Genomic DNA, 19,659 nt, shown 5'->3' with positions numbered 1-19,659 from the left:
CGTCTGCCTGGGACTCCGGAGGCCCCTCAGGGTGCTGTGTGGGTGTGCATGTGCACATGAGACGTGCTGGTGAGTTCAGAGTCTGTGTGACCAAGCATGTGTGTCGGGAGCCACGCGTTACTGTGTGTGACCTGCGTGCATGCGTCTGGGTGGCTTTCTGGAACCTGACATCCTGAAGGTCCCGAGGCTGCTGCTGTGCTGTTTTCAGGGCCTGCCTCATGTGACACTGCACTTGTGGGCCTGGAAGCCGGCTGTGGGTATGTGCTTTGGGGGACGTGGGTTGACTGTGTGTGGGTGTGACTGTGTGACTGCAAACCTGAGGTGGTGTGAGTGTACTGAGGCAGGCTCTTCATGTTTTGGGGGTTTGTATTGAGTCCAGGGGACAGGATTGTGACTCTTTATGTGTCCTTCTCCAGCTCCAAGGTCATCTGTGAGAGTGACTGAGGCAGGCTGTGTGTGTGACTGTTTGTGAAGTCCCAGTTTGGCTGAAGAGCCCGTCGCAGGGGGCTGGGGAGTGGGTGCAGGGCTGGGCCTGGGGTCCCTCTGAGCATCCTTGGTGCAGAGCATGTGATCCAAGAGGGCGGTCAGCTGGGGAGTGGGGTCCCTGACTGGCAGGACAGTACACACCTTACTTCTTGGTCCCTGCGGGCATGTGCAGGGCTGGTCACCCCTGCCCCCAGCCACTTCGACCCCCTCCCCTGTCCTCCCTTCTCTTCTTGGCTCTGAGATCAGGGGCCAGGTGTGGGGTTGGAACACCTGCTGGGCCTCTGGCTCCTCTTCTTGCGGAACTCAAACTCATCCACGGTCCACACAGCCCCCTTCTCGCTCTCCACACGTACGAAACACTTGTGCAGGCTCAGGTTGTGGCGGATGGCATTCTGTGCAAGGAGGACCAGCCAGCCGGGCCAGGGCCGGGGGGTGGGGTGGATCAGGCAGTCATGCACTGATGCCAGCAGTGCCCACCCCAAACTGACCTGCCCTTTCCCAACACGCCTCCAAGCCCCCTCCCAGGCCCACCTGTGGTGGCATTTGAGGCCCTCCCAGCCACTGCCCCGTCCAAAGAAGCTCACCTTCCAGGTGGCTGGGTGGTTTCTGAAGAAGGCAAACATGCGTGTAAACCAGTGATAGATCTCGTTGAGTGTCCGCTGCTTCTCAGGAGCCTCCAGGATAGCCTGGAGGTTAGGGAGTGTGGGGGTGAGGGGAGCTGCTCCCCCAAATGCAGCCTGACAGGGGCACTGGCCCACCTTGGGCTGGCCTCTGACCTCGGTGGAATTGTGGGGACAGGGGAAGGAGGGAGATGGTGAGGGGTGACGGGTCAGAGACAGGGTTAGAAGTGGGGTGAGGGTGGGGCTGGGATGGGGTTAGGTGAAGGATCAGGGCTGGGGTTGGAGTTGCTTCTGGTTCAGGGTCAGGGCTGGAGTGAAGTTAAATTTCTGGGGTGGAGTTGGAGCTCTCGGGATGGGGGTAGGGTGAGATTTCAGGGTTTAGGAAGTTTAAGGGCCAGGGGTGGGGTACAGTTAGGGGTTTTGAAGGAATAAAGGGCCCAGCAGAGTTAGAGGTCAGATAAGTGACTGGTTAAGGGTCAGGCTGGGGATGAGGTGGGGTGAGTCAAGGGGCGAGGGGTGGGATGATGTGTAGCATTAGGTCAGGAGGCAGAGATGGGCCTAGTTATTTTGTGTGTCTGGATTGTAGTTAGGTCTTGACTGTGTGTGATCATTTAAGGATCAGGGATGGGATTGGGTGTGGAGTGAGGCTGAGGGTCTGGGAATTTGATCTGCTGGGATTTAGGAATGGAATTGCGTCAGGGGTCGGTGATCATGGCTGCAGTGAGCCTCCGGGTTTGGATGGGGTGAGGCAGGTGAACGAGTGGTGTTGTGTAGGGTTAGGTGTGGGCCTGGGATGAAGGTCCGGGTGGGATCTGGTGAAGCTTTGGGGAAGGCATTAGGGAGATTAAGATGAAGGGGTTGGGATGGGGTGAGGTGAAGGGTCAGGTATTACAAGGAAGGGGTTAGGGATGGGGTCTAGCAGGGGGATGTCTTGACAGACTAGGGTACGTCAGGGCTGAGGAAGGAGTTAGGGTGAACCTGAGGTGGGCATAGGGGAAGGGGCAGAGATCAGATTAGTTTGGGGGCTATTTATAGGCCCAGGAGGCAGTTAGGCATGGGGTTGAGGTGGTCGTTAGGAAAGGGGTAGATTTAGGGCCGGCTCTTGGCTTGCCGTGGCTTGGATAGCAGTTGAGGTGTGGGCTTGGGGTGTAGATGGGGGATCACATCTAAGGCATGGGTTTGTTCACACAGGAGGCCCCCTGAGGGTGTTTGGTGAGGGGAAGGTCCTCCACCCCAGCCCTCTCTTCCCTCTCCTCAGCCTGGCACCCCGCTTACCCAGCGGATGAGGGTGGCATAGGTGAAAGGGGGCCGCATGTTGTGGAACTTGAAGTAATCCATGTTGTGGAAGAACTCTGCAAGAGGTGGGGAGGGATCAGGTGCCATCTGGGAACTCCTCACTCCCTCTTCCACCCTCCTCTCTCCACCAGCTGTCGAGTCTGCATGCCTGAAATCCCACCGTGTACACCGCTTTCCAGGATCACAATCACTGTTGGCTAAGCACTCTATGTAAATGATACCATTTCCTCTTTACACTGCTCCCACCACTATAGGGCTTATTCTTCCCAAGGTTTAAAAGTAGTAACTTCCACACCAAAGGGATGTAACTGGTTAAGTGGCGGGGCCAGGAGGGCACTCAAAGGCCCTGATCCCTGTTAAACCCATAGCCCAGACCTTGTGGATGGCAGGGGATTGGTGAGCTCAGCAAGTCACCCTGCTTTTTCTTGGTGGTGGGGAGACAAAGAGTCCCTGGGAATTATTAAGCTAGCTCTCTCCCTCCTGCAGACCAAATAGAGTGAGTAGCTGAAGCTCAGAGTGAGTGAGTCCCAACCTCCAGGGAAGACAGAGCTAGACATCTGAGACCACAATGGGAGCTTGGAGGCCATGGAATTCCAGAGAGGAAGCTTTTGCAAGCAGTTGCCATTTCCCAAAGGCTGGGTGGCAGTGGTAGGGGAGAGTGGTCCCCAACCTTGTACCAGTTAGGGAGATGAGGGGTCAGGGGGCACCGTGTAGGACACGCACCACCCTTACCTGGGAATGTGCTGTTTCCATGGCTGCCCCAGAGGTGCCTCCGCACGGCAAACAGGCCATCAGGGGCCTCCTGGGGTCCTGGCCAGGCCGGGACGGTGGTGCCTGGGGTGCCAGTGGCTACGATACAGCAGGAGCCCTTGTCAGATGATGCCTGGGGGAAGAGGGAGGGGCTGGTGACCTAGAGGCTTAAACTTTCCACTTTAGTTTTAAATAAATGTTTTTATTAACAAAAGCAAGGGCGTCCTCAGTTCCACTCTGATGTAGAATCCGACGAAGCAGCACAAACCATATTTATTACAGTGGAGGTGTGGACAAATGGGTGTAGAGCTCCAGTGATGGGGCCACAAGCTAGGGTTGAATTGGGCTCTTCTGCCACCCAACTGGGGCCTTGAGGAAGTCACCTAAGCCTCCCTGGCCTCAGTTTTCCTCATCTGTGAAGTAGGGATGATAGTAATACCTCACACAGGCGTCATGAGGAATTAAATAAGGTAACATTACCAAAGTGCTCAGAAACAATGCCTGACACCCTGGGCTGGCTTCTATATGATCACTGCAGGTGCCCAGGGCCTGGCACTTTGTTTAATGTTCTGCAATCATCACTTTGAAATCCGAGCCCTGTGATTTCATTTTGCACCAGGCCCTGTGAGTTATATAGGTGGTTCTGCCAGCAGCACGTGGTCTGTGTTCAGCGTTGGGTGATTTGCTGTTGCTTTGCAAACTCAAGATTGTGATGTCTGGGGATCTTAAGATCAGAGAGTTTGTAAGCAGAAAGCGACAGATTCCCAGGTCTGGATGTGTTTGGAGCTGGGGACGGGCCCAGAGATCCCAGGACCTGGGTGCAAGGATAGGTCCCCTGCACCCTGCAGGAGCCTCTCCCACTGCCCAGCCGTCCGTGCCACCTGTGGGTCTGGGGTGGCTCACCGCAGATGGAGCCTTGGTTTGGGCCATCTTCCCGGCCAGATGGGCCTGCATAGCACCCAGCTTCTCCTTCTCCAGCACCAGCTGTGAGGACAGGCACAGAGTGAGGCCTCAACCCGCTCTTTCTCTTCCACTTCTTTGCCCGGGCTGTGGTCTTCCCTGGGAGTGCCCTGCCCCCTTCCTTCCTTCAGGCCAGGCCCCTTCCTGGGTGAGCTTGGCTCCTGGCATGGGGTGGACTGACCATTTACCACACCCCCACATCACCTGTTGCTCCAGAGATTGCACCACCTCCCTCTGGAGCAGACACTGCGCCCTGCCCTTCTCATCCAGGAGATGGTCTGCCTGGCAGTGCCTGGGTAGGGGGAAGAGTCCACGCGGGTGACCATGGTGGGCCCAGCCTTCTGGCTCAACATTCTGAGGGGAAAGGGCTCAGACTCTCTGGGAGGAAGGTCTCTTCAGAGTCTCAGCCTCCCTCCCCTCTGTTGACCTCAGTCTCCCTCTCACACCTGTCATTCCTTCAACGCATGCCACTTGGCATCTACTCTATGGCCAGGGTGCTGGAGATGATGATGGATGGGTAGTGAGCTGAGAGCAGGCCAGGTAAGTGAGAGTGGGAAAGGCATTCCAGATGGAGAGGACAGCCTGTGCAAAGGCCTGGTCGTGAAGACAGGATGCACTGAGTTGCACACTGATAGTTGGGTATGGTTGGAGAAGGGGGTGGGTGTGAGACAGAGAGAAACAGACTGTGTATGTGTGTGTGTGTGATGGGGCTGAGAGGAGGCAGCAACAGCCACTGTGAGGATCTGGGACTTCGGGGATCAATAAACTCAGACTGGTGTGTTGGCATGACAGGGTAGCAGGGCAAAGCAGTTAGGAGTATGGATTCTGGAGGCTGGCTATCACTCAGAAGCTAGGTGATCTTGATCAAGACACTTAACCTCACTGGCCTCAATTTCTTTGTCTGTAAAATGGAGGCAATCAGCACACACCTCTATTGTGATGCCCCATTATACAGATGAGGAAACTGAGGCTCAGAGAAACTAATTTGCCCAAGATCAGAGCCCATGAGTGATCGAGTCAGGCTCTGAACCCACAGTCTCAGCTTTTGCCTCGTTCATCTTACTCCCTATCAGGATGAGGTGTGAGCTGAAACCTGCACCCCCAGACCTCCCACAAACTGACCCCCACCCCTGGACCAGAATGGGCCTGGTGGGCCCGGCTCACTCACTTGAGGAAGTCTTCTGGCTCCTTGAAGACCTTCTCACATCCGGGCCACTTGCAGACGCCATTTGCTAGCAGTGAGTAGGAGCCCTGGGGCACAGTCGAAAGGGTGCTAGGGGGGACAAAGAGTGTCAGGGGCGGGGGTGGCAGGGCAGGGAGCCTTCCCAGCCCTGTGTACTGACCTGTCTTTCCTAGGCATGCCGGGGCTTGGGAAGGTGCAGAGCAGTGCTGGCTCCCTGGAAACCCACTCCAGGCTGGCCACGTTGATTCCTGCAGGGGGGACAGGGCACCTCTGGGTGCCAGGCTCTGAAGCTTGGCCCCGACCGGGCCTCTCGTTTTGAGCTTCCGACCCCCCCTGAGTTTAGCAGGCCCAGACTCCCAGGGGGCTCTGTGGTCCCTAACCTCCAAAGCTTCTGTAGAACAGCTCAAAGACTGTGCTGACATTTCAACTAACTGCAAAAGATCTGTGGTTCTGGGATTTTGACATTCTGCGTCTTTAAGATTCTGACATTTTTGAGAGGTTGGAGTTTCCAAGATGATAAGACCTGACCCCTCTGGCCCCCCGAGGGCCATGATTCAGCAGCCCACACTGCTTTAGTTCAAGGATTGGGGGCTCTGGGGTTCTGTGGAACTGTGGGGTACAGTGTTACCAGGTGGCAGGCCGGGCCGGGCCTTGAGAGAGAAGAGCCCCGTAGCAGCAGTGGGTGGCGGGAGGCTGATCATAGCTGGGCTGTCCAGTGGGCGCACCTGCAGCACAGGGGTCCGGGCATGGGCATCCACCGTTGAGAGCTGGGGGCACATGAGGGCTGTGGTTCAACCTGGTCCCCTCCCCAGTTCTCCCGCCTGCTCCACCCTCCCTACCCATGCTGAGCTGGTACCTGGTGCACGAAGTGTGGCCTGTCCTGGAGGAGCGCCTGCAAGTGGGGCGAGGGACCCAGCCGAGCTCCGGAGGGTGCCACCATGACAAGGGGTACTGTGGGCATCTGGGGGAAGGCAGGTGGGTGACATGCTATCCTTATGCTCGTTCTACATGTCTAATCTCTATACTCCTCACTACAACCCTGCCTACTGGGTACTATGACCATCCCCATTTTACATATGTGGAAACTGAGGCTAAGGGAGACTGGGTGACTGTTTCAAGGTCAAGCCAGCTAGTAAGTTTCGGAGCTTGCTTCCATCCCGTCACCTTACCTCCGTGGGCCCCCAGCCCTTTGTCACATGGGGTGGAGACACACACGGCTATGCCTGTGGGACGATGATGGGGTCTCCTCTCCTGAGATATGGGTTGGGAGGTTGGCGAGAGCCTCGAATCTCTGAGACCTGCTATGTGGGGACTTTCTTGGCCCCGTGACATCTGCATAAGTCACAGACTTGCCTGGGACCCAGAAAACCACTTCCTGTGCCCCGGCTGGGCCCCCCCTCCCAGTGCCACAGTAAAGGTCGGCACCTGTAGGCCCAGGTGCCCCACCCTGCCTGCCCTATCCTGGACCCTAGGCCTTACCTGCAGCTGTGATGGTGGCATGGGGTTCAAGGAGGAAGAGGAGGTGTGGGCCCCGCTTCGGAGATCCCGGCCTTGGAAAGTTGTCCCTGGGCTCTTGGTGCCCAGCTGGTCTGAGGCCTTGGGTGCAGCCCTCCAGCTGGGCGAGGCTCCTGGGGATGGGCTGAGTACCAAGGAAGGGGCCAAGGGCTTGGCTGGCCTGGGGTTGGGCATTGGGTCCTTGTTCAAGGGCAGGCTGCAGGGACACAAGAAGAAGGAAGTTACATGTGTGCTGCGCTGTGCGTGTACGAAATACTCAACTGTTTGAACCATGTGGACACCCCCTCTGGTCAGAGCAGGCACTGGCCAGGGATTGTCCCAAAGGGACCTCAGCTCTGGTCACATGTGTGTGCCTGTGCACACACATACTTGGTGTCAGGGACACAGGTGTGCCTATTATGTCTCAAAGCACACCCCCCGTGCAGACATACATAGACCGAGTACACAGCCTGCCCGCACACACTGGCACAACCCTGCTGGGGAATTCAGGCTGGTTTTGGGGGCTTCAGTCAGGGTAGATCTCAGCACTTGAGTGGTGGACTTCAAGCCTCCGCCCTCCTGTGCTTCCGGAACTGGGTACAAGCCACACAACCTTTGCTGACCCTGCTAGGACTGGGTTCTGATTTTCTCCTGGGAGCATTGTTACCCCAGTGACTTGGGCATATCTGGGAGTAAGAGGGGGGCATGGAGTCAAAAGATCCCTCTGGCTGCTGTAAGAGGGGGATGCTCTAAGGAGGTGAGGGCAGAAGTAGGGGGAATAGTGAGGAGGCTACTACAATAGTCCAGGCAAGCGACAGTCCAGACCAGGCTGATGGCAGTGGAGATGGTGAGAAGTGGTGAGTTATGGTGAGTTATGTTTTGAAGGTGGAGTCAGGAGAACTGGATGGCAGCTTGGATGTGGGAGGTGAGAGAGGGAGGGTCATGGTGACTTATGGGTGTTAGCTGGGCAGCCGGAGGGACAAAGCTGACATGACCTGGGATGGGGGAGACATGGGGGAGCAGGGTAGGGGGTCATGATCCAGGTGTGGAGGGACATGGAAAGTCTGGCATTAGATGTGCAAGTGGCAAGGCTGGGTAGGAGCTGAGTGAAGAAGTCTGGAGCTTAGACGGGCATCTCTAAGATCATCTCCACGCTCCCACCCTGCACGGAGCTGGCAGGGCAGGTACCAGAAAGGAGGAAATACAGATTCTCTTGAGCCAGGGCTGGTACAAGCTCCTTGACTTGGCTCCCACCAGAGTTTACCCCAGTCTCTGCTTTGCAGGCCTGCCTCCCAGCCATTGCTCATGCTATTCGACCTACCCGGAATGCTTGCTCTTCTTCCTATCCAGAAAGCCCTGTCCAGAAAGTTCTCCTAAATGGCTCCAGAACCTTACACTCTCTGATGGGCAGGGCCTTGGTTTCTCAGATTCATGTAATCCCAGTCTGAGAGGAAGCCAGAACTGGAAGGGACTGCCAAGTCCAACTTCCATGTTATGGAAGTGGCTAACCAGGTACAGTGTCCCACAGCCCCATGGTGACTTGAGAACTCTACTTTCTCCAGAAAGTGTGTGTGTGTGTGTTCATGTCCCAGTCTCACCCCACAGCACTGGGATGGGCACAGAGCTGCTGAGAGCAGACCTGGGGAGTAGAAGGGAGGGTTCTGAGGGGGCAGTAGCTCCTTTTTTTCTTTGCTGTCAGCGGGTGTCAGAGCTATGGTGCTGAAGGAAGTAGGGGTAAGAATCCAGGTATTTAAACCCCTAGTCTTTCAGGGGCTTAGGGCATTACTGCCTGAGAATTAAGAGCCTGGGTCTATGGATGCTCAGAGCAAGGGCCAGAGAGAGTGTCGAAGACCCTGAAGACGTGAGTGAATGAATGAGTGGATGAAGGCAGGCAGAGATCACAGTGAGGCTTGAACAAGCCAAGGGACATCAGGCTGCCAGCAAACCATCCAAAGCTATGAAAGACGCATGAACAGATTCTCATACCCCTGTGAGGAACCACCCCTGCCGACACCTTGATCTCGGACTTCGGCCTCCAGAACTGTGCGACAAACCATTTCTGTTGTGTAAGCCACCTAGTTTGTGGTACTTTGTCACAGAAGACCTGAGCAAACCAATACCGGTTTTGGTGGATGCATGAATGTTTCCCAGCGCTCTGGCCTGGTCCACAAGGCTAGCTTGTGGTTGGTTCTCCAGTCGCCTGGACCCTTGGCCAGAGCATATAAGAAACCACTTCCCCAGATACATCTGGAACCACCTGAGTCAGGGCAGCATAGATACATTCTCAGAAAGGGGCCGTGGATATGGTCTGTCTGGTGGTGGGGTACCTGGAGGGCCAGACTGGGCAGCCGGCTTCCTGCACTGTCTGTTGGGGCGTCCCTTTCTGACTATTTCTCAGAAGCCACATGGAGGATGTTTCTGGGACACAGATTGTATTTTCGTATCGGGGTCTGCATCTGAGCCCTGCTGTCACAGCCCCCGACTTCCCCAGATATTTCTGCCATTGACGTCATGGCGGCCGGATGCACTGGGCTTCATCAGTACCAAGGAGGAAAAGAAGGGGGCAGGTACCCCACCCCACGGGTTTCATTCCGAGAATTGGCCATCCCGTCCTGCAGCTGGTTTGGCCCAGGTGGGGTGATGTGGGTGCTGGCGGATGTGGTGAGTGACGTCCATCTGGCCACCATGACGAGCCCTGGGCCCTGTAGACCTGGCCCTTCTTGGGCCATGGAGAGGCCCAGGGTTTGATGCTTGGGGAGCGCCATGTAGACCCCACAGAGACTGGGGCCCTCGGAGTCTTCAAATGGTACTATGCCAGAACCTTAGAATCATAGAACATTATTTCTTAGATTCAAAGGATCCCAGAATCTTGAACCCACAGACTCTGTGGGGTCCATGGGCTCAGCTTCTCAGTATGTGAAGGCCTACGTCCCTGGTGCCCAAATTCACTGGAACTTCCTGAAGTTCACAGTGCCTCCTGCCTACCAGGCCTGGAATTGCAGCAAGCCTCCCCTCGGCCTCCCTCCTAAGTTCTGGGAAAGCAGGAAGGTCAGAATCATCCTCTCTGCTTCCCCCAGCCTGGAACCAGGCTCTGACACTAACCAGCTATAACATTCCTCAGGCTCAAATGTAAATTTAGACAATAATAGTACCCATCTTCCAAAGTTAATGCGTACTAAATGCTTAATGAAATGTCAGTGACCAGTAGATGGACCCGTGAAGGGTCTGTCTTCCTGTCCATTCTGGGACAAAGCTCCCAGACTCACAGCCACTATGCCAGAGATGTGGGAGGGAAGGAAGGGGACGTTGAGGCCAGCACACCTTTGGCTAGGACCTCATGGTGGGAGCAGGAAAGGCCCTGGTCTTTGCCAGTAGAGAGTGCACCATCAGGCTCTCTGGAGGGGCTCCAGGATAGAGTCCCAGGGACCAGTGCCAACTCTGGGGACATGGCTGAGCCCTGTCCACAGCCAGACTCACAAACAGACCAACTGATGTCCCTCTAGTATCACCACCCTCTGGCCATGAGGCTTCCTGACTCATGGGGCCCTGGGACCCCACCCAGCCTAGCTCTTGTGAGGCTGGTCCCACACTGTGACCCTGAGGGTCCAACTCGTGAGAGGGCTGAAGGGAGAATGGCAGCAGATGGGAGGCAGCCCAGGGTCCCCCTGTGCCTGTGATGGGTGCCGAGGAGTAGTCTGAGGCCTATGGTTGGGGAGAGAGACAGAGCCAGGGCCCCTCTGAGAGTCTCGGGATCTGAGCTCGGGTCTCAGCTCTGCCACTATGTCTCTGTGAGGGCTTCATGGAGTCCTCCTGCCCATCTCCCGGCCTCAATCTGCCCCCTCTGTATGCTGGGAAGGGGAGGGGTGTGGAGTGGATGAGGGCCAGGGGCCTTGTGCTCTGTGTCTGGGTGAGCGGCTAGGTGTCTGTAGGCCTTTGATTCGATACTGCCCTTCTATCCAGGGGAATAGCTGGAGACAGGGATACAGAAAGAAAAAGAGACAGAAACAAACATAAGCAAATTGAGAGACCCAGAGGACAAGAGCTACAGAGAGAGATGGGAGAGACATGGGGTGGGACAGAGAGAGACACTCGGAGAGAGAAACAAAGAGAATGAGAAAGATGAGAGAGGAGAGACAGTGAGGACGAGCAAGGAACCCACAGGAGCAGAACGTCAAAGACAGAGAACAAGAGAGACAGAAACAACACAGGGAAATGGGGAGAGACAAAGAGACCGATAAGAGAGACAGCAAGAAACAGAGAAAGAGAGAGAGACGGAGAGAGACAGAGGGAGAGAGATGCTCCAAGTAAGAACAGTTGTTGGTCTCTGGCTGGAGGGACTGATCCTTTGTTATTCCACAATAACAAAGGAATAACAAAGGGCAAGGTGCCAGGGCTTTCAGTGGGTGCTACATTGTAGCGAAGAGCAACAATCACAAAATGCTGTGGCCCTGGCCCCAGAAGAGACACTGAGGAACAGAACAGAAGGGGAAAAGCTCAAATACAGACCATGTATTTGAGTTCAAAAACATCTACAGGGAATGGAGTTGTGATGAATGTGGCACGTGGCATTTCAAACCAGGAGACATTGAAAGAGACTGTTTAACAAATGTTTCTGGGATAATTAAGGGGACAATAAAGTTAATGACTGACCAGTCCATTTTCCCACCAACCCCTCCCTGCCTAGTGTGAAATGTCACCCTCATCATATACCCTAAAATAAATTCCAGATCCATTAAAGGGATAAATAATAATATCCTATATTGCTCTTGGGTTTATTGTATGCCAGGCCCTATGCTAAGCATTTAAGAAGGTTGAGAGATTTAATCCTTGCGACCAGCCTTTGAGGTTGGTACTATTATAACCATCACAGTACCAATGAGGAAATGGAGGTATAGAGAGGTTAGATGCCTGGCTAAAAATCACACAGATTGCTTGGGCTGAGGTTGGGTTTGTCCCAGACAGTTTGGCTCCAATACCCACACTCTTAACCTCTAAAGTAAATGGAAAAAATGAAGCCATAAAACAGAAGAGAAGCCAACACAGGTGAACATTTATCTCATTTTCAAGTGGGAAAGGACTTTCTAAGCATAAAACCAGAGACAGTAACCACAGAAGAAAAGACTAACCTCGTTGACAATATAAAAACATCATAAGCATCACAAAACAGCAGAAATAGAAAAACAACTTCAGCAAATGATGAATTGAGAGAGAATATTTGCTGTATATGTATGGCTGAGAGAAGGTTAATATCCTTTTATATAAAGAGCTGTGACACATCAATAAATTAAAAGAATGAACACCCTATTAGGACTAAGGACATGACCAGACAACTGGGGGGGAAAAAGCATGAATGGTCAACAAACAGTATTACCAAAAGGTGCAAATTTCAACAACATGGTAATATTTTTCTTACCTGTTATGTTGGGAAAGGACTAAAAAATGATAATACCCACCCATGGTTAGCTCAAGTAGAGGGAACATAAAACAGGACAACCTTTTGGGAGAACAATTTGTAGAAAAGGTCAGAAACCTTAAAAATGCACAAACCCTTTGCCCTAGCCACTCGACTTGTAGGAATCCGAGGGATTAATCAGGGATGATTATGGGAAAAACTAGAAACAACCTGAATGTCCAAAAATTAGCACTTGGTCAAACCAGCCGTGGTTCACACCAAAGTGAAGATAGTCTGGACAGTTATAAAAGATCATTTTATGTTGAAACATTTTTCAGTGACCTACAAAAATGCTCCTATTCATTGAATAAAGCAGAAACAAAATCAACAGATAGCCAGATAGCATGATTCTAATTTGGTTAAAAAAAAAATACTAACAGTTAACATTCAGTGAGCACTTGCTAAGCCTGCAGAGATAAAATCACACTGACCCTGAATGATCTACTCTGTTACTGGACATGGATCCTGGCCACACACACATACACACACCAGGTCCTAAGGGTATGACCCTGCAGCTAAACCATGGTTGACAATGGTGTGAAGTGCCCCCCAGGAGGCTCTCATCATGCGGTGCGAGCACAAGTTCATGTTAAGGGCTCAGCCCAACCCAACTCCTCTTTTAATCAGGGCAAACAGAATTGAAGCTCATTCTTGTAAAATGTAAATGTCCTTCTCAACGTTATTTAACACACTGTTATTAACCACCAACTGTACAAAGTTCAGTGCTAGACTTTGGGGTGTGGGGAGGCAGGCAGGGAGAAGGCAAGACGAGTGAATAGGAAAGGTGGTGGGAGAGACGGAGGAAAGGAGACAGACGGAGTGTGGTCAAGATGGAGGAGAGAGCAACAGGGGAGATGGTCAGAGCCAGAGAGAGACAGAGGGATGGAGAGTGTGCATTCCAGGGAAAGACAGAAAAAGAGTGGGGCAGAGAAACATAAAAAGAACGAGACAGAGAGGGATGGGAGGTATCGAGAGAAGAGCCGAAGAGATGCCACAGACGTAATTGAAATTTCCAGTTTTACCTGGATAGTATTTCAAGTTGTTCAAAGCTCTGCAATTCATAAAGATTGGCAGTTGATATATTTAAAATATCTTACCCATCCACTCCTTGATCCATTTATTTATCTTTGCCTCTGCCTCAGCACTGATTAAGTGCTTATCTATCAGTCTTCTGGCGTTTGTTATTACTATTATTACTGTAAATAATACCTTACCTGACCAGGACCACAGGAGCTGTGTGCGTCTTGACAGTCCCCAAGGGCCCCCGATCCCCTCAATGCCTACCTCACTGTCGCCTCTTCCGTTGTACCCACATCTGGTGGGGGAGAGTGGGGACACTCACCTTGGTGAACTGGACTGACAGAAAAGGATCAGCTTGGCTTGTGGGAAACTGTCACATATCAAAAACAACTTTGCTTTTATACCGAGAAGAAAAACCACGGTGTGGAAGCCACAGACCTCTCTCTTCTAATAATCCAATTTTTTTTTTGATGAGTGTGTATGCTGATAATCACGGGGTGGGGGGGGTTCTCATAGTTTTTTTCTTCTCTCTCTCTCTCTCACTCGCTTGCTCTGTTTCTTCTCTTCTTGATTATGAGACTTAAACGGAAATTTTGAAATTTTGGGTTTTTTCTTTGCCCTTTACGAGTCATCTGAAAATATGATTTCTTCCCCTCACTACAGAGGTGAGAGGTATCAATGAGATAACAAGGCTCATGAGAAACCACAGTTTTTAAAACAATTGTGTAGAGTTAGAAAAAAAGGGAAAAGAACTCAAATAAATCACAGGGGCTTCTCAGGCAAGTAGAGATGCCACCCCATGAGTGAAGGCATATGTGAGGGTCTCTGAGGAAAGGGAGAGACGAACTACAGGCTATGCATGGATGGGAAATGCCAGGGAAATAAATGAAATAGGGTTGCATTTCCAGAGGCCTTGCTCTGTCCAGGCCTGTTTACCCTTAAGTGGAACTGACATGGTCATCACGCTCTTACTGCCCAAGGATGAGGAGCTCTGGACATTCTTGCAACCCATCTTCTGAGGTTGAGGGGCATATAAGTTAATTTACCGAGAAAAAATGCAGGGAGTCCCTCCCTACCCCCGCACAATTCACAGAATCCAAGAGTCTGGGAATCACTCCCAGAATCCACTGAACATCATTGAATGAGGAAAGGGAGAAAAGTCTTGCCTCATTATATCTCATGGCCTGAGAACTCTGACCCAGAGGCTACCCTACCAGGAAGGTCCCAACCAGGCCCCAGTATTAATGTATCCATCCTCGCAAAGCCTGGAGAGGCCCGTTGGGATACCAAACTTCTCATGGTCAGGTACATCATGTTCTGATGCTTCTGAGGCCCTCAGCCTTTGTAATTTTCTACTCTGACAAATCCCAGTTTCTAAGGATTTAGTATTCCAAATATCCACCATCATCCCCATAGCTGACAGTTATCTCAGATTTTCCATGTGCCAGGCACAGCACTGAACACTTCTCACAACTAATCATGTTTAATCCTCACCACAGCCCTTGGAGATCCATCTGTCATCACGGCGGTTATACATATCGGGAAAACGGAGACATGAGGTAGTCCGGCAATGTGCCTGGGATCACAGAGCTGGTGAATAGGGGCCCTGTGTCCCATCGGTGGTGGAGTTTGAAACCCCCATGTTTCCTTGAGCACAATGGTCTCATGTTTTAAATTCTAGGCTGCAATGACAGGGAGGTTCTGAGATTTGGAGATTCTTCTGGGGGCTTGAAGGTTTCAGGTTGTGCAAGACTTGGTGGCTGCATTTCCTCACCTCAGTGAGCTTTCCCTCCAATCAATGGTCAACAGGTGTGAGCAGCCCTCGGGCTTCTCCAGATAAGCCATGGCTGAGACTCTCTGCCCTCAGCACTCCAGTGCCCTGCAGAGCCTAGAGTTCTGCCATCCAATGTCTACTCCAACCCATCTGCAAGACTGGCTTCAGGCCTGGGGAACAGAAATTGGGAAGAGCTTATTCACATAGTATAAACCTCCTGTCCAAGACCCAACCCCTTCACTTCTTTTTCTCCCCATTCCCTCCCAAGTTTTCAAAAGAAGGAGAGCCTCTTTCCTCCACTCAGACTTACCTTTCTGGAAAAGTGCAGAGGGGCCTGGTGGCCTGGCTTTGTAAAGACAAGAAAAAAAAAAGTGAATAGAGAAAAAAGACCTAAAAAAAAAAAAAGCCAACAACAATAAAGAAAAAAAAAAAAAAAAAAACACCAAATCTCCCTACCATTAGTTCAAAACAATTTCACTGGTTGAGGCGTTTGAGGTGGTAGGATATGTCTGAGACCCAAAGATGGCCCATGTGTGCCAAGCAGCCACGGGAGGCACCAAGTGGGGTAAGGTCTCAGGCTGGAGGCCTTCAGGGATCCTGCATACAGCAGGAGCTTAAAAGATGTGGCATGTGGTTAAGAGCAAGAGATGGGGTGAGGAACGGGCTTGTCAGGAAGGAGTCTGACTTTACGGATGTCCCTTGCTCCTTGTGGACTTGGGGGGTCTGAACTATATAACTGTAAACCAGGTCAGTTCTAAAAGCTGAGGCCCCATTCCCTGCCCCAGGACCTGTTCCCTCCTGAGAGAGGGGGCTCTTTTTTCCCTTTCAGAGTCCAAGGTGTGGGTTGCATCCTCCCCACAGGGCCCCTACCCATCCTCTCACTCTGTGAGAGGAGCACCAGAAAAGGAGGGAGAAGGCTGAGTGAGGGGTGATGCTGCTGCTGTTGGGGGCCAGGACTCATGCACAGCGAGGACCAAGGGGTCAAGTGGGCAGAGGCCAGGGTCACCACCTCTCTGCACTGGACTACATCCTCTCGCAGAGGAGGCTTCTATGGGAGAGGGGACAGGATTAAATAGAGAGGCTGGCGAAAGTCTGCAGAGAAGTGGGCCTTTGACAAAGATTTGAAGGAGGTGAGGGGGGAGTCATGTAGATGATATCTGAGCAATTCAAGAGGAAATAGCCAGTGCTAAGATCCTGATGTGGGAGTGTGCCTGATCTGCTCAAAATATACCAAGGAGGTCCGTGTGGTTAGAATGGTGCAAGTGAGAGAAACAGGGGTAGGAGGTGAGGTAAGACAGGGGACTGGGGGGAAGGGCATTGAACCATACAGGACCTTATAGCCCATGGTAAGGACTTTGGCTTTTACTGAATGAGCAGGAGGCCATGGGAGGGTTGTGAGCAGGGGAGAGATGTGAACTGTCATAGGATTTAACAGAATCCTTTTGATTGCTGAGTGTAGAATGGACTGTAGGAGTGAGGGTGGAAGCAGAGGCGTCAGTGAGAGAAAGGCTACTGCAGTAATCCATCATCCACCACTGATGATGGTGCTGGCAGTGGAGGGAGTGGGAGAGGGCATATTTGGGAAATACAGCAAATGGAGAGCTGACAGGATTTGCTGAAGGATGACAGTCTTAGGCCAGACCAGGACACAGACGAAGGAGTTCCTGGACTACTTAACATCTTGAAATTTTAGGTGAGAAAAAAAAAAGTTCTATCTTGTTTAAGCCCATATTATTTTGTGTGGGTTTCCCTGTTATTTGCAACTAAACATATTAGTTTCTGGCCATGACCCTATCCTGGACACAGACCTGAGGAGGGGAGCCCACCGGGAGAACTGCCTTTCTCCTAGGGATGTTGTGAGTCAGAACCTTCCATACAGTAGGTGTCCAGAAAAATCCTCCCAGGATGGAGGGAGAACATGTCATGTTCAGTGGACACAAGCTACAATTCCGTTCCCACAGGAGGCAGGGTTTCAAAGTAAGAGTGGAAAGGGAGTGAGAGGAGTTCATTAGATGACCAAGAAGGAGCAGTACTCTTGGAGGAAGGAACAGTAGGAGTAGAGACCCGAGACAGAAAGAAGGGAGCTGAGGCCACTGTGGGGTGTGGAGTTTGAGTCAGGCAAGAAAGACAGGGCTCTGGTTTGTAATTACATTAGTCAATGTCTGCCAACATGCTCAACCAACTCCTGGATGCATACAGTCATCACTCAGTGTTTCTGAGCTGGAGTTAGAAAAAGCTAATCTTCCCCACAAAGCTCTGACTCTCATTTGGCCATTCACTCAAGAATGATGCCAAGTCTGGAGAATACTGAAGATGATAATCAGGGGCATTCTTGGCTAGTGGTACCGCTCAAGAAAAGGCTCGGAGCTGGGTCGAGCAGGCCCAGCAACCGCGACAGGAGAGGTCCGTTTTGCCTTCTTAGGTTTCACACGAGGATGCAATCTAGGTCTCAGGGGCTCTGGGCATTCACACTCCGGGGGCAACAGGGAGTCACAGAGGATTCAGGAGAATGTAAATTCATCCATCACCGACTCGATGGACGTGAGTTTGAGTGAACTCCGGGAGTTGGTGATGGACAGGGAGGCGATTCATGGGGTCGCAGAGTCGGACACGACTGAGCGACTGAACTGAACTGAAATTCATCCGTCAGAGGTGTACTCTTCCTAAGGGCTGCCTACATTCTACAGATCAGTGGCCTGATCACCCTACAGCTCAGGCGGCCTACGCACTGTCCTCTTCTCTGGCCTTCTTATTGGCTGTTCATCTCCTTTACAACACCTAAAACATCCCAGTTGGTTCTTCTCTTTGCAGTCCCGCCTCCGGGTCCTTCTACACTTTCTGGCTTCGGCATTGGTTCATCCCGTTCTAGCACTGCCCTTTGCGGTCTCAACTGCTTTCACTCTGGCTCCCCCATTGGCTACCTGGCAGCTCTTCCTTGCTACTTCATCGCCCACCCCATTGGCTCTTCCCCTCCCCTCCCCGCTGAGGCTGCTGACACCACCTCCTGTTCATCTTTTTTAGCCTCCTTATTGGTTACGTCTGCCCTGGCACCGCCCCTTAAAGGCGTAGTGCACACTTACAAGACTCTCCATTGGCTCACTGCAGCTATTATCGTCATCCTTCCTTACATCACCGGCGCGCGGCTCCCCATTGGCTCCTCGCTGTCTCTCTCTTCCGTCCCACTACCTACGCAACCTACGGATCTCCTACTTTTCTGGCCTTTCTGTTCGCTCCCTGCTGCCCCATCGCCTGTAGCCATTCCACTTTCCCCACCACCCCAGCTCACACTTCCCCATTAGCTATGCTACTTCTGCTCTCTTCATCCAGGGCCCGCACCCCCCACGCATCCAGGCCTCTCCATTGATTCCTCGATCATCCCGCCTCGTACACCGCCCACTCTCGGGCATCCCCATTGGTTGTGTGCTTCCCCTGCACGCGCTTCATCGCCTACGTCACGCATGCGCGGATCCCCATTGGTTCTCCGCTATACCTGTCTTCGTTTCACCGCCTACGTCCCCCGTGAGTCGTAACCCTCCCCCGCGCTGGCCTTCCCATTGGCTGCCCGCCCCTTCAGGCCCTGCCCCCGCCGGTCCCGCTGCCGGTGCCGTCGGTGCCGCCGCCGCCGCCAATATGGCGCGCACGGCCCCTGTGGAGCCCCCGCTGCGGCATCCCGCGCCCCCCTCGCTGGCCTCGGGCGAGCCCCGCACCTCAGTAGAGGCAGCGGTGGCCCCGCGGAGGGTGCTGTTCGCCGACGAGGCCCTGGGGCTGCCGCTGGCGCAGCTGCGCCGCTACCGGCCGTGGGGCGGGCCCGGGGCGGGCAAGATGGCGGCGGCGGCCGGGCAAGATGGTGACGGCGGCGGGGCTGAGGACGACGATGGCGAGGATGGGGATGAAGGGGAGGAGGAAGAGGAGGCTTGCCCCGAGCCCTCGCCGTTGTGCCCCGTTCCCGCTGGCGGGGGGTTTTACCTGGTGCCCACATTTTCGCTGCCGCCCGCGCCGGGCCGTCTGGAGCGCTTGGGGCGCGTCATGGTGGAGCTGGAGGCGCTGCTGCCGCCTCCCGGAGCGGTCCCCGGGGGTGCCGGGGTGTGGGTGCCTGGGGGGCGCCCGCCAGTGCTGCGAGGGTTGGTCCGCGTGCTGAACCGCTCTTTCGAGAAGGTGGTGCACGTGCGGGCCTCACACGACGGCTGGGCTTCCTTCTGCGACCACCCAGCACGCTACGTCCCGCGCAGCCCGCCGGGGGCAGGAGCGGGAGGACCAGGAGCAGGAGATCCCATCTTGGATCTGGGCCTTGGCCTGGGCCCTGGCCAGGTGTCCGCCTCCTCGCCCGACGACGGTGGCCGCACTGACCGCTTTGCCTTCCAGCTGCCCTTTGCTGAGGGCGCGGGCGATGGGGCGCGCCTGGACTTCGTGGTGCGCTATGAGACCCCCGAGGGCACTTTCTGGGCCAACAACCACGGCCGCAACTACACAGTTCTGCTCCGGATTGCACCCGCTCCCATACCCACTGATGCCGAAGGGCTGCTCCAGCAGCAGCAGCTGGAGCCACAGCCCGAGTGCCAGGGCCCCGTGGAGGCTGAGGCCAGGCAGCTGAAGAGCTGCATGAAGCCGATGAGGCGCAGGTAAT

The 19,659-nt window shown here is 53.5% G+C and overlaps 2 protein-coding genes across 8 annotated transcripts in view; one reads left to right on the top strand and one right to left on the bottom strand.

The window, feature by feature from the left end:
- Positions 1 to 271: 271 nt before the first annotated feature.
- Positions 272 to 19,140, bottom strand: FOXP3 (forkhead box P3). 6 transcript variants are annotated; one of them, XM_006073648.4, is made up of 14 exons: positions 19,002 to 19,140; positions 15,346 to 15,381; positions 13,584 to 15,205; positions 6,775 to 7,006; positions 6,152 to 6,256; positions 5,924 to 6,062; positions 5,456 to 5,543; positions 5,281 to 5,385; positions 4,317 to 4,404; positions 4,056 to 4,136; positions 3,135 to 3,285; positions 2,382 to 2,458; positions 1,071 to 1,172; positions 272 to 878 (listed from the first exon to the last, which is right to left on the bottom strand). In XM_006073648.4, exons 4-14 carry the CDS (start codon positions 6,982 to 6,984, stop codon positions 729 to 731), a joined length of 1,296 nt encoding a protein of 431 aa, XP_006073710.1. In that variant the 5' UTR covers positions 6,985 to 7,006; positions 13,584 to 15,205; positions 15,346 to 15,381; positions 19,002 to 19,140; the 3' UTR covers positions 272 to 728. The 6 variants fall into 6 exon arrangements, with proteins under 6 accessions (XP_006073710.1, XP_006073707.2, XP_025133009.2 ...); XM_006073645.4 differs by having other exon boundaries at positions 15,036 to 15,205; XM_025277224.3 differs by having other exon boundaries at positions 5,924 to 6,020; positions 15,036 to 15,205.
- The window catches only part of PPP1R3F (protein phosphatase 1 regulatory subunit 3F), a 16,928-nt gene continuing 15,483 nt past the window's right edge, over positions 18,215 to 19,659 (top strand). For both annotated transcript variants that reach the window (XM_006073651.4, XM_006073650.4), the window contains exon 1: positions 18,215 to 19,654. In XM_006073651.4, coding sequence (XP_006073713.2) covers positions 18,666 to 19,654 — 989 coding nt within the window. In that variant the 5' untranslated portion in view covers positions 18,215 to 18,665. The remainder of the gene's footprint in view (positions 19,655 to 19,659) is intronic.

The sequence above is a fragment of the Bubalus bubalis genome, chromosome X, assembly GCF_019923935.1.
Source record: "Bubalus bubalis isolate 160015118507 breed Murrah chromosome X, NDDB_SH_1, whole genome shotgun sequence".
Classification (NCBI taxonomy): domain Eukaryota; kingdom Metazoa; phylum Chordata; class Mammalia; order Artiodactyla; family Bovidae; genus Bubalus; species Bubalus bubalis.
This window is presented reverse-complemented; position numbering and strand designations above follow the sequence as displayed.

Bases quoted from the DNA above. Each gene is read 5' to 3' on its own strand.
- FOXP3 (XM_006073645.4), bottom strand. From the start codon at position 15,106: ATGGCTTATCTGGAGAAGCCCGAGGGCTGCTCACACCTGTTGACCATT. The intron at 3,286-4,055 runs GTGAGCCACCCC...CTCTTCCCCCAG, and splicing joins AAACCAAGGCTCCATCTGCG to GCATCATCTGACAAGGGCTC. The intron at 879-1,070 runs GTGAGCTTCTTT...CTCCTTGCACAG, and splicing joins ACCACCCAGCCACCTGGAAG to AATGCCATCCGCCACAACCT.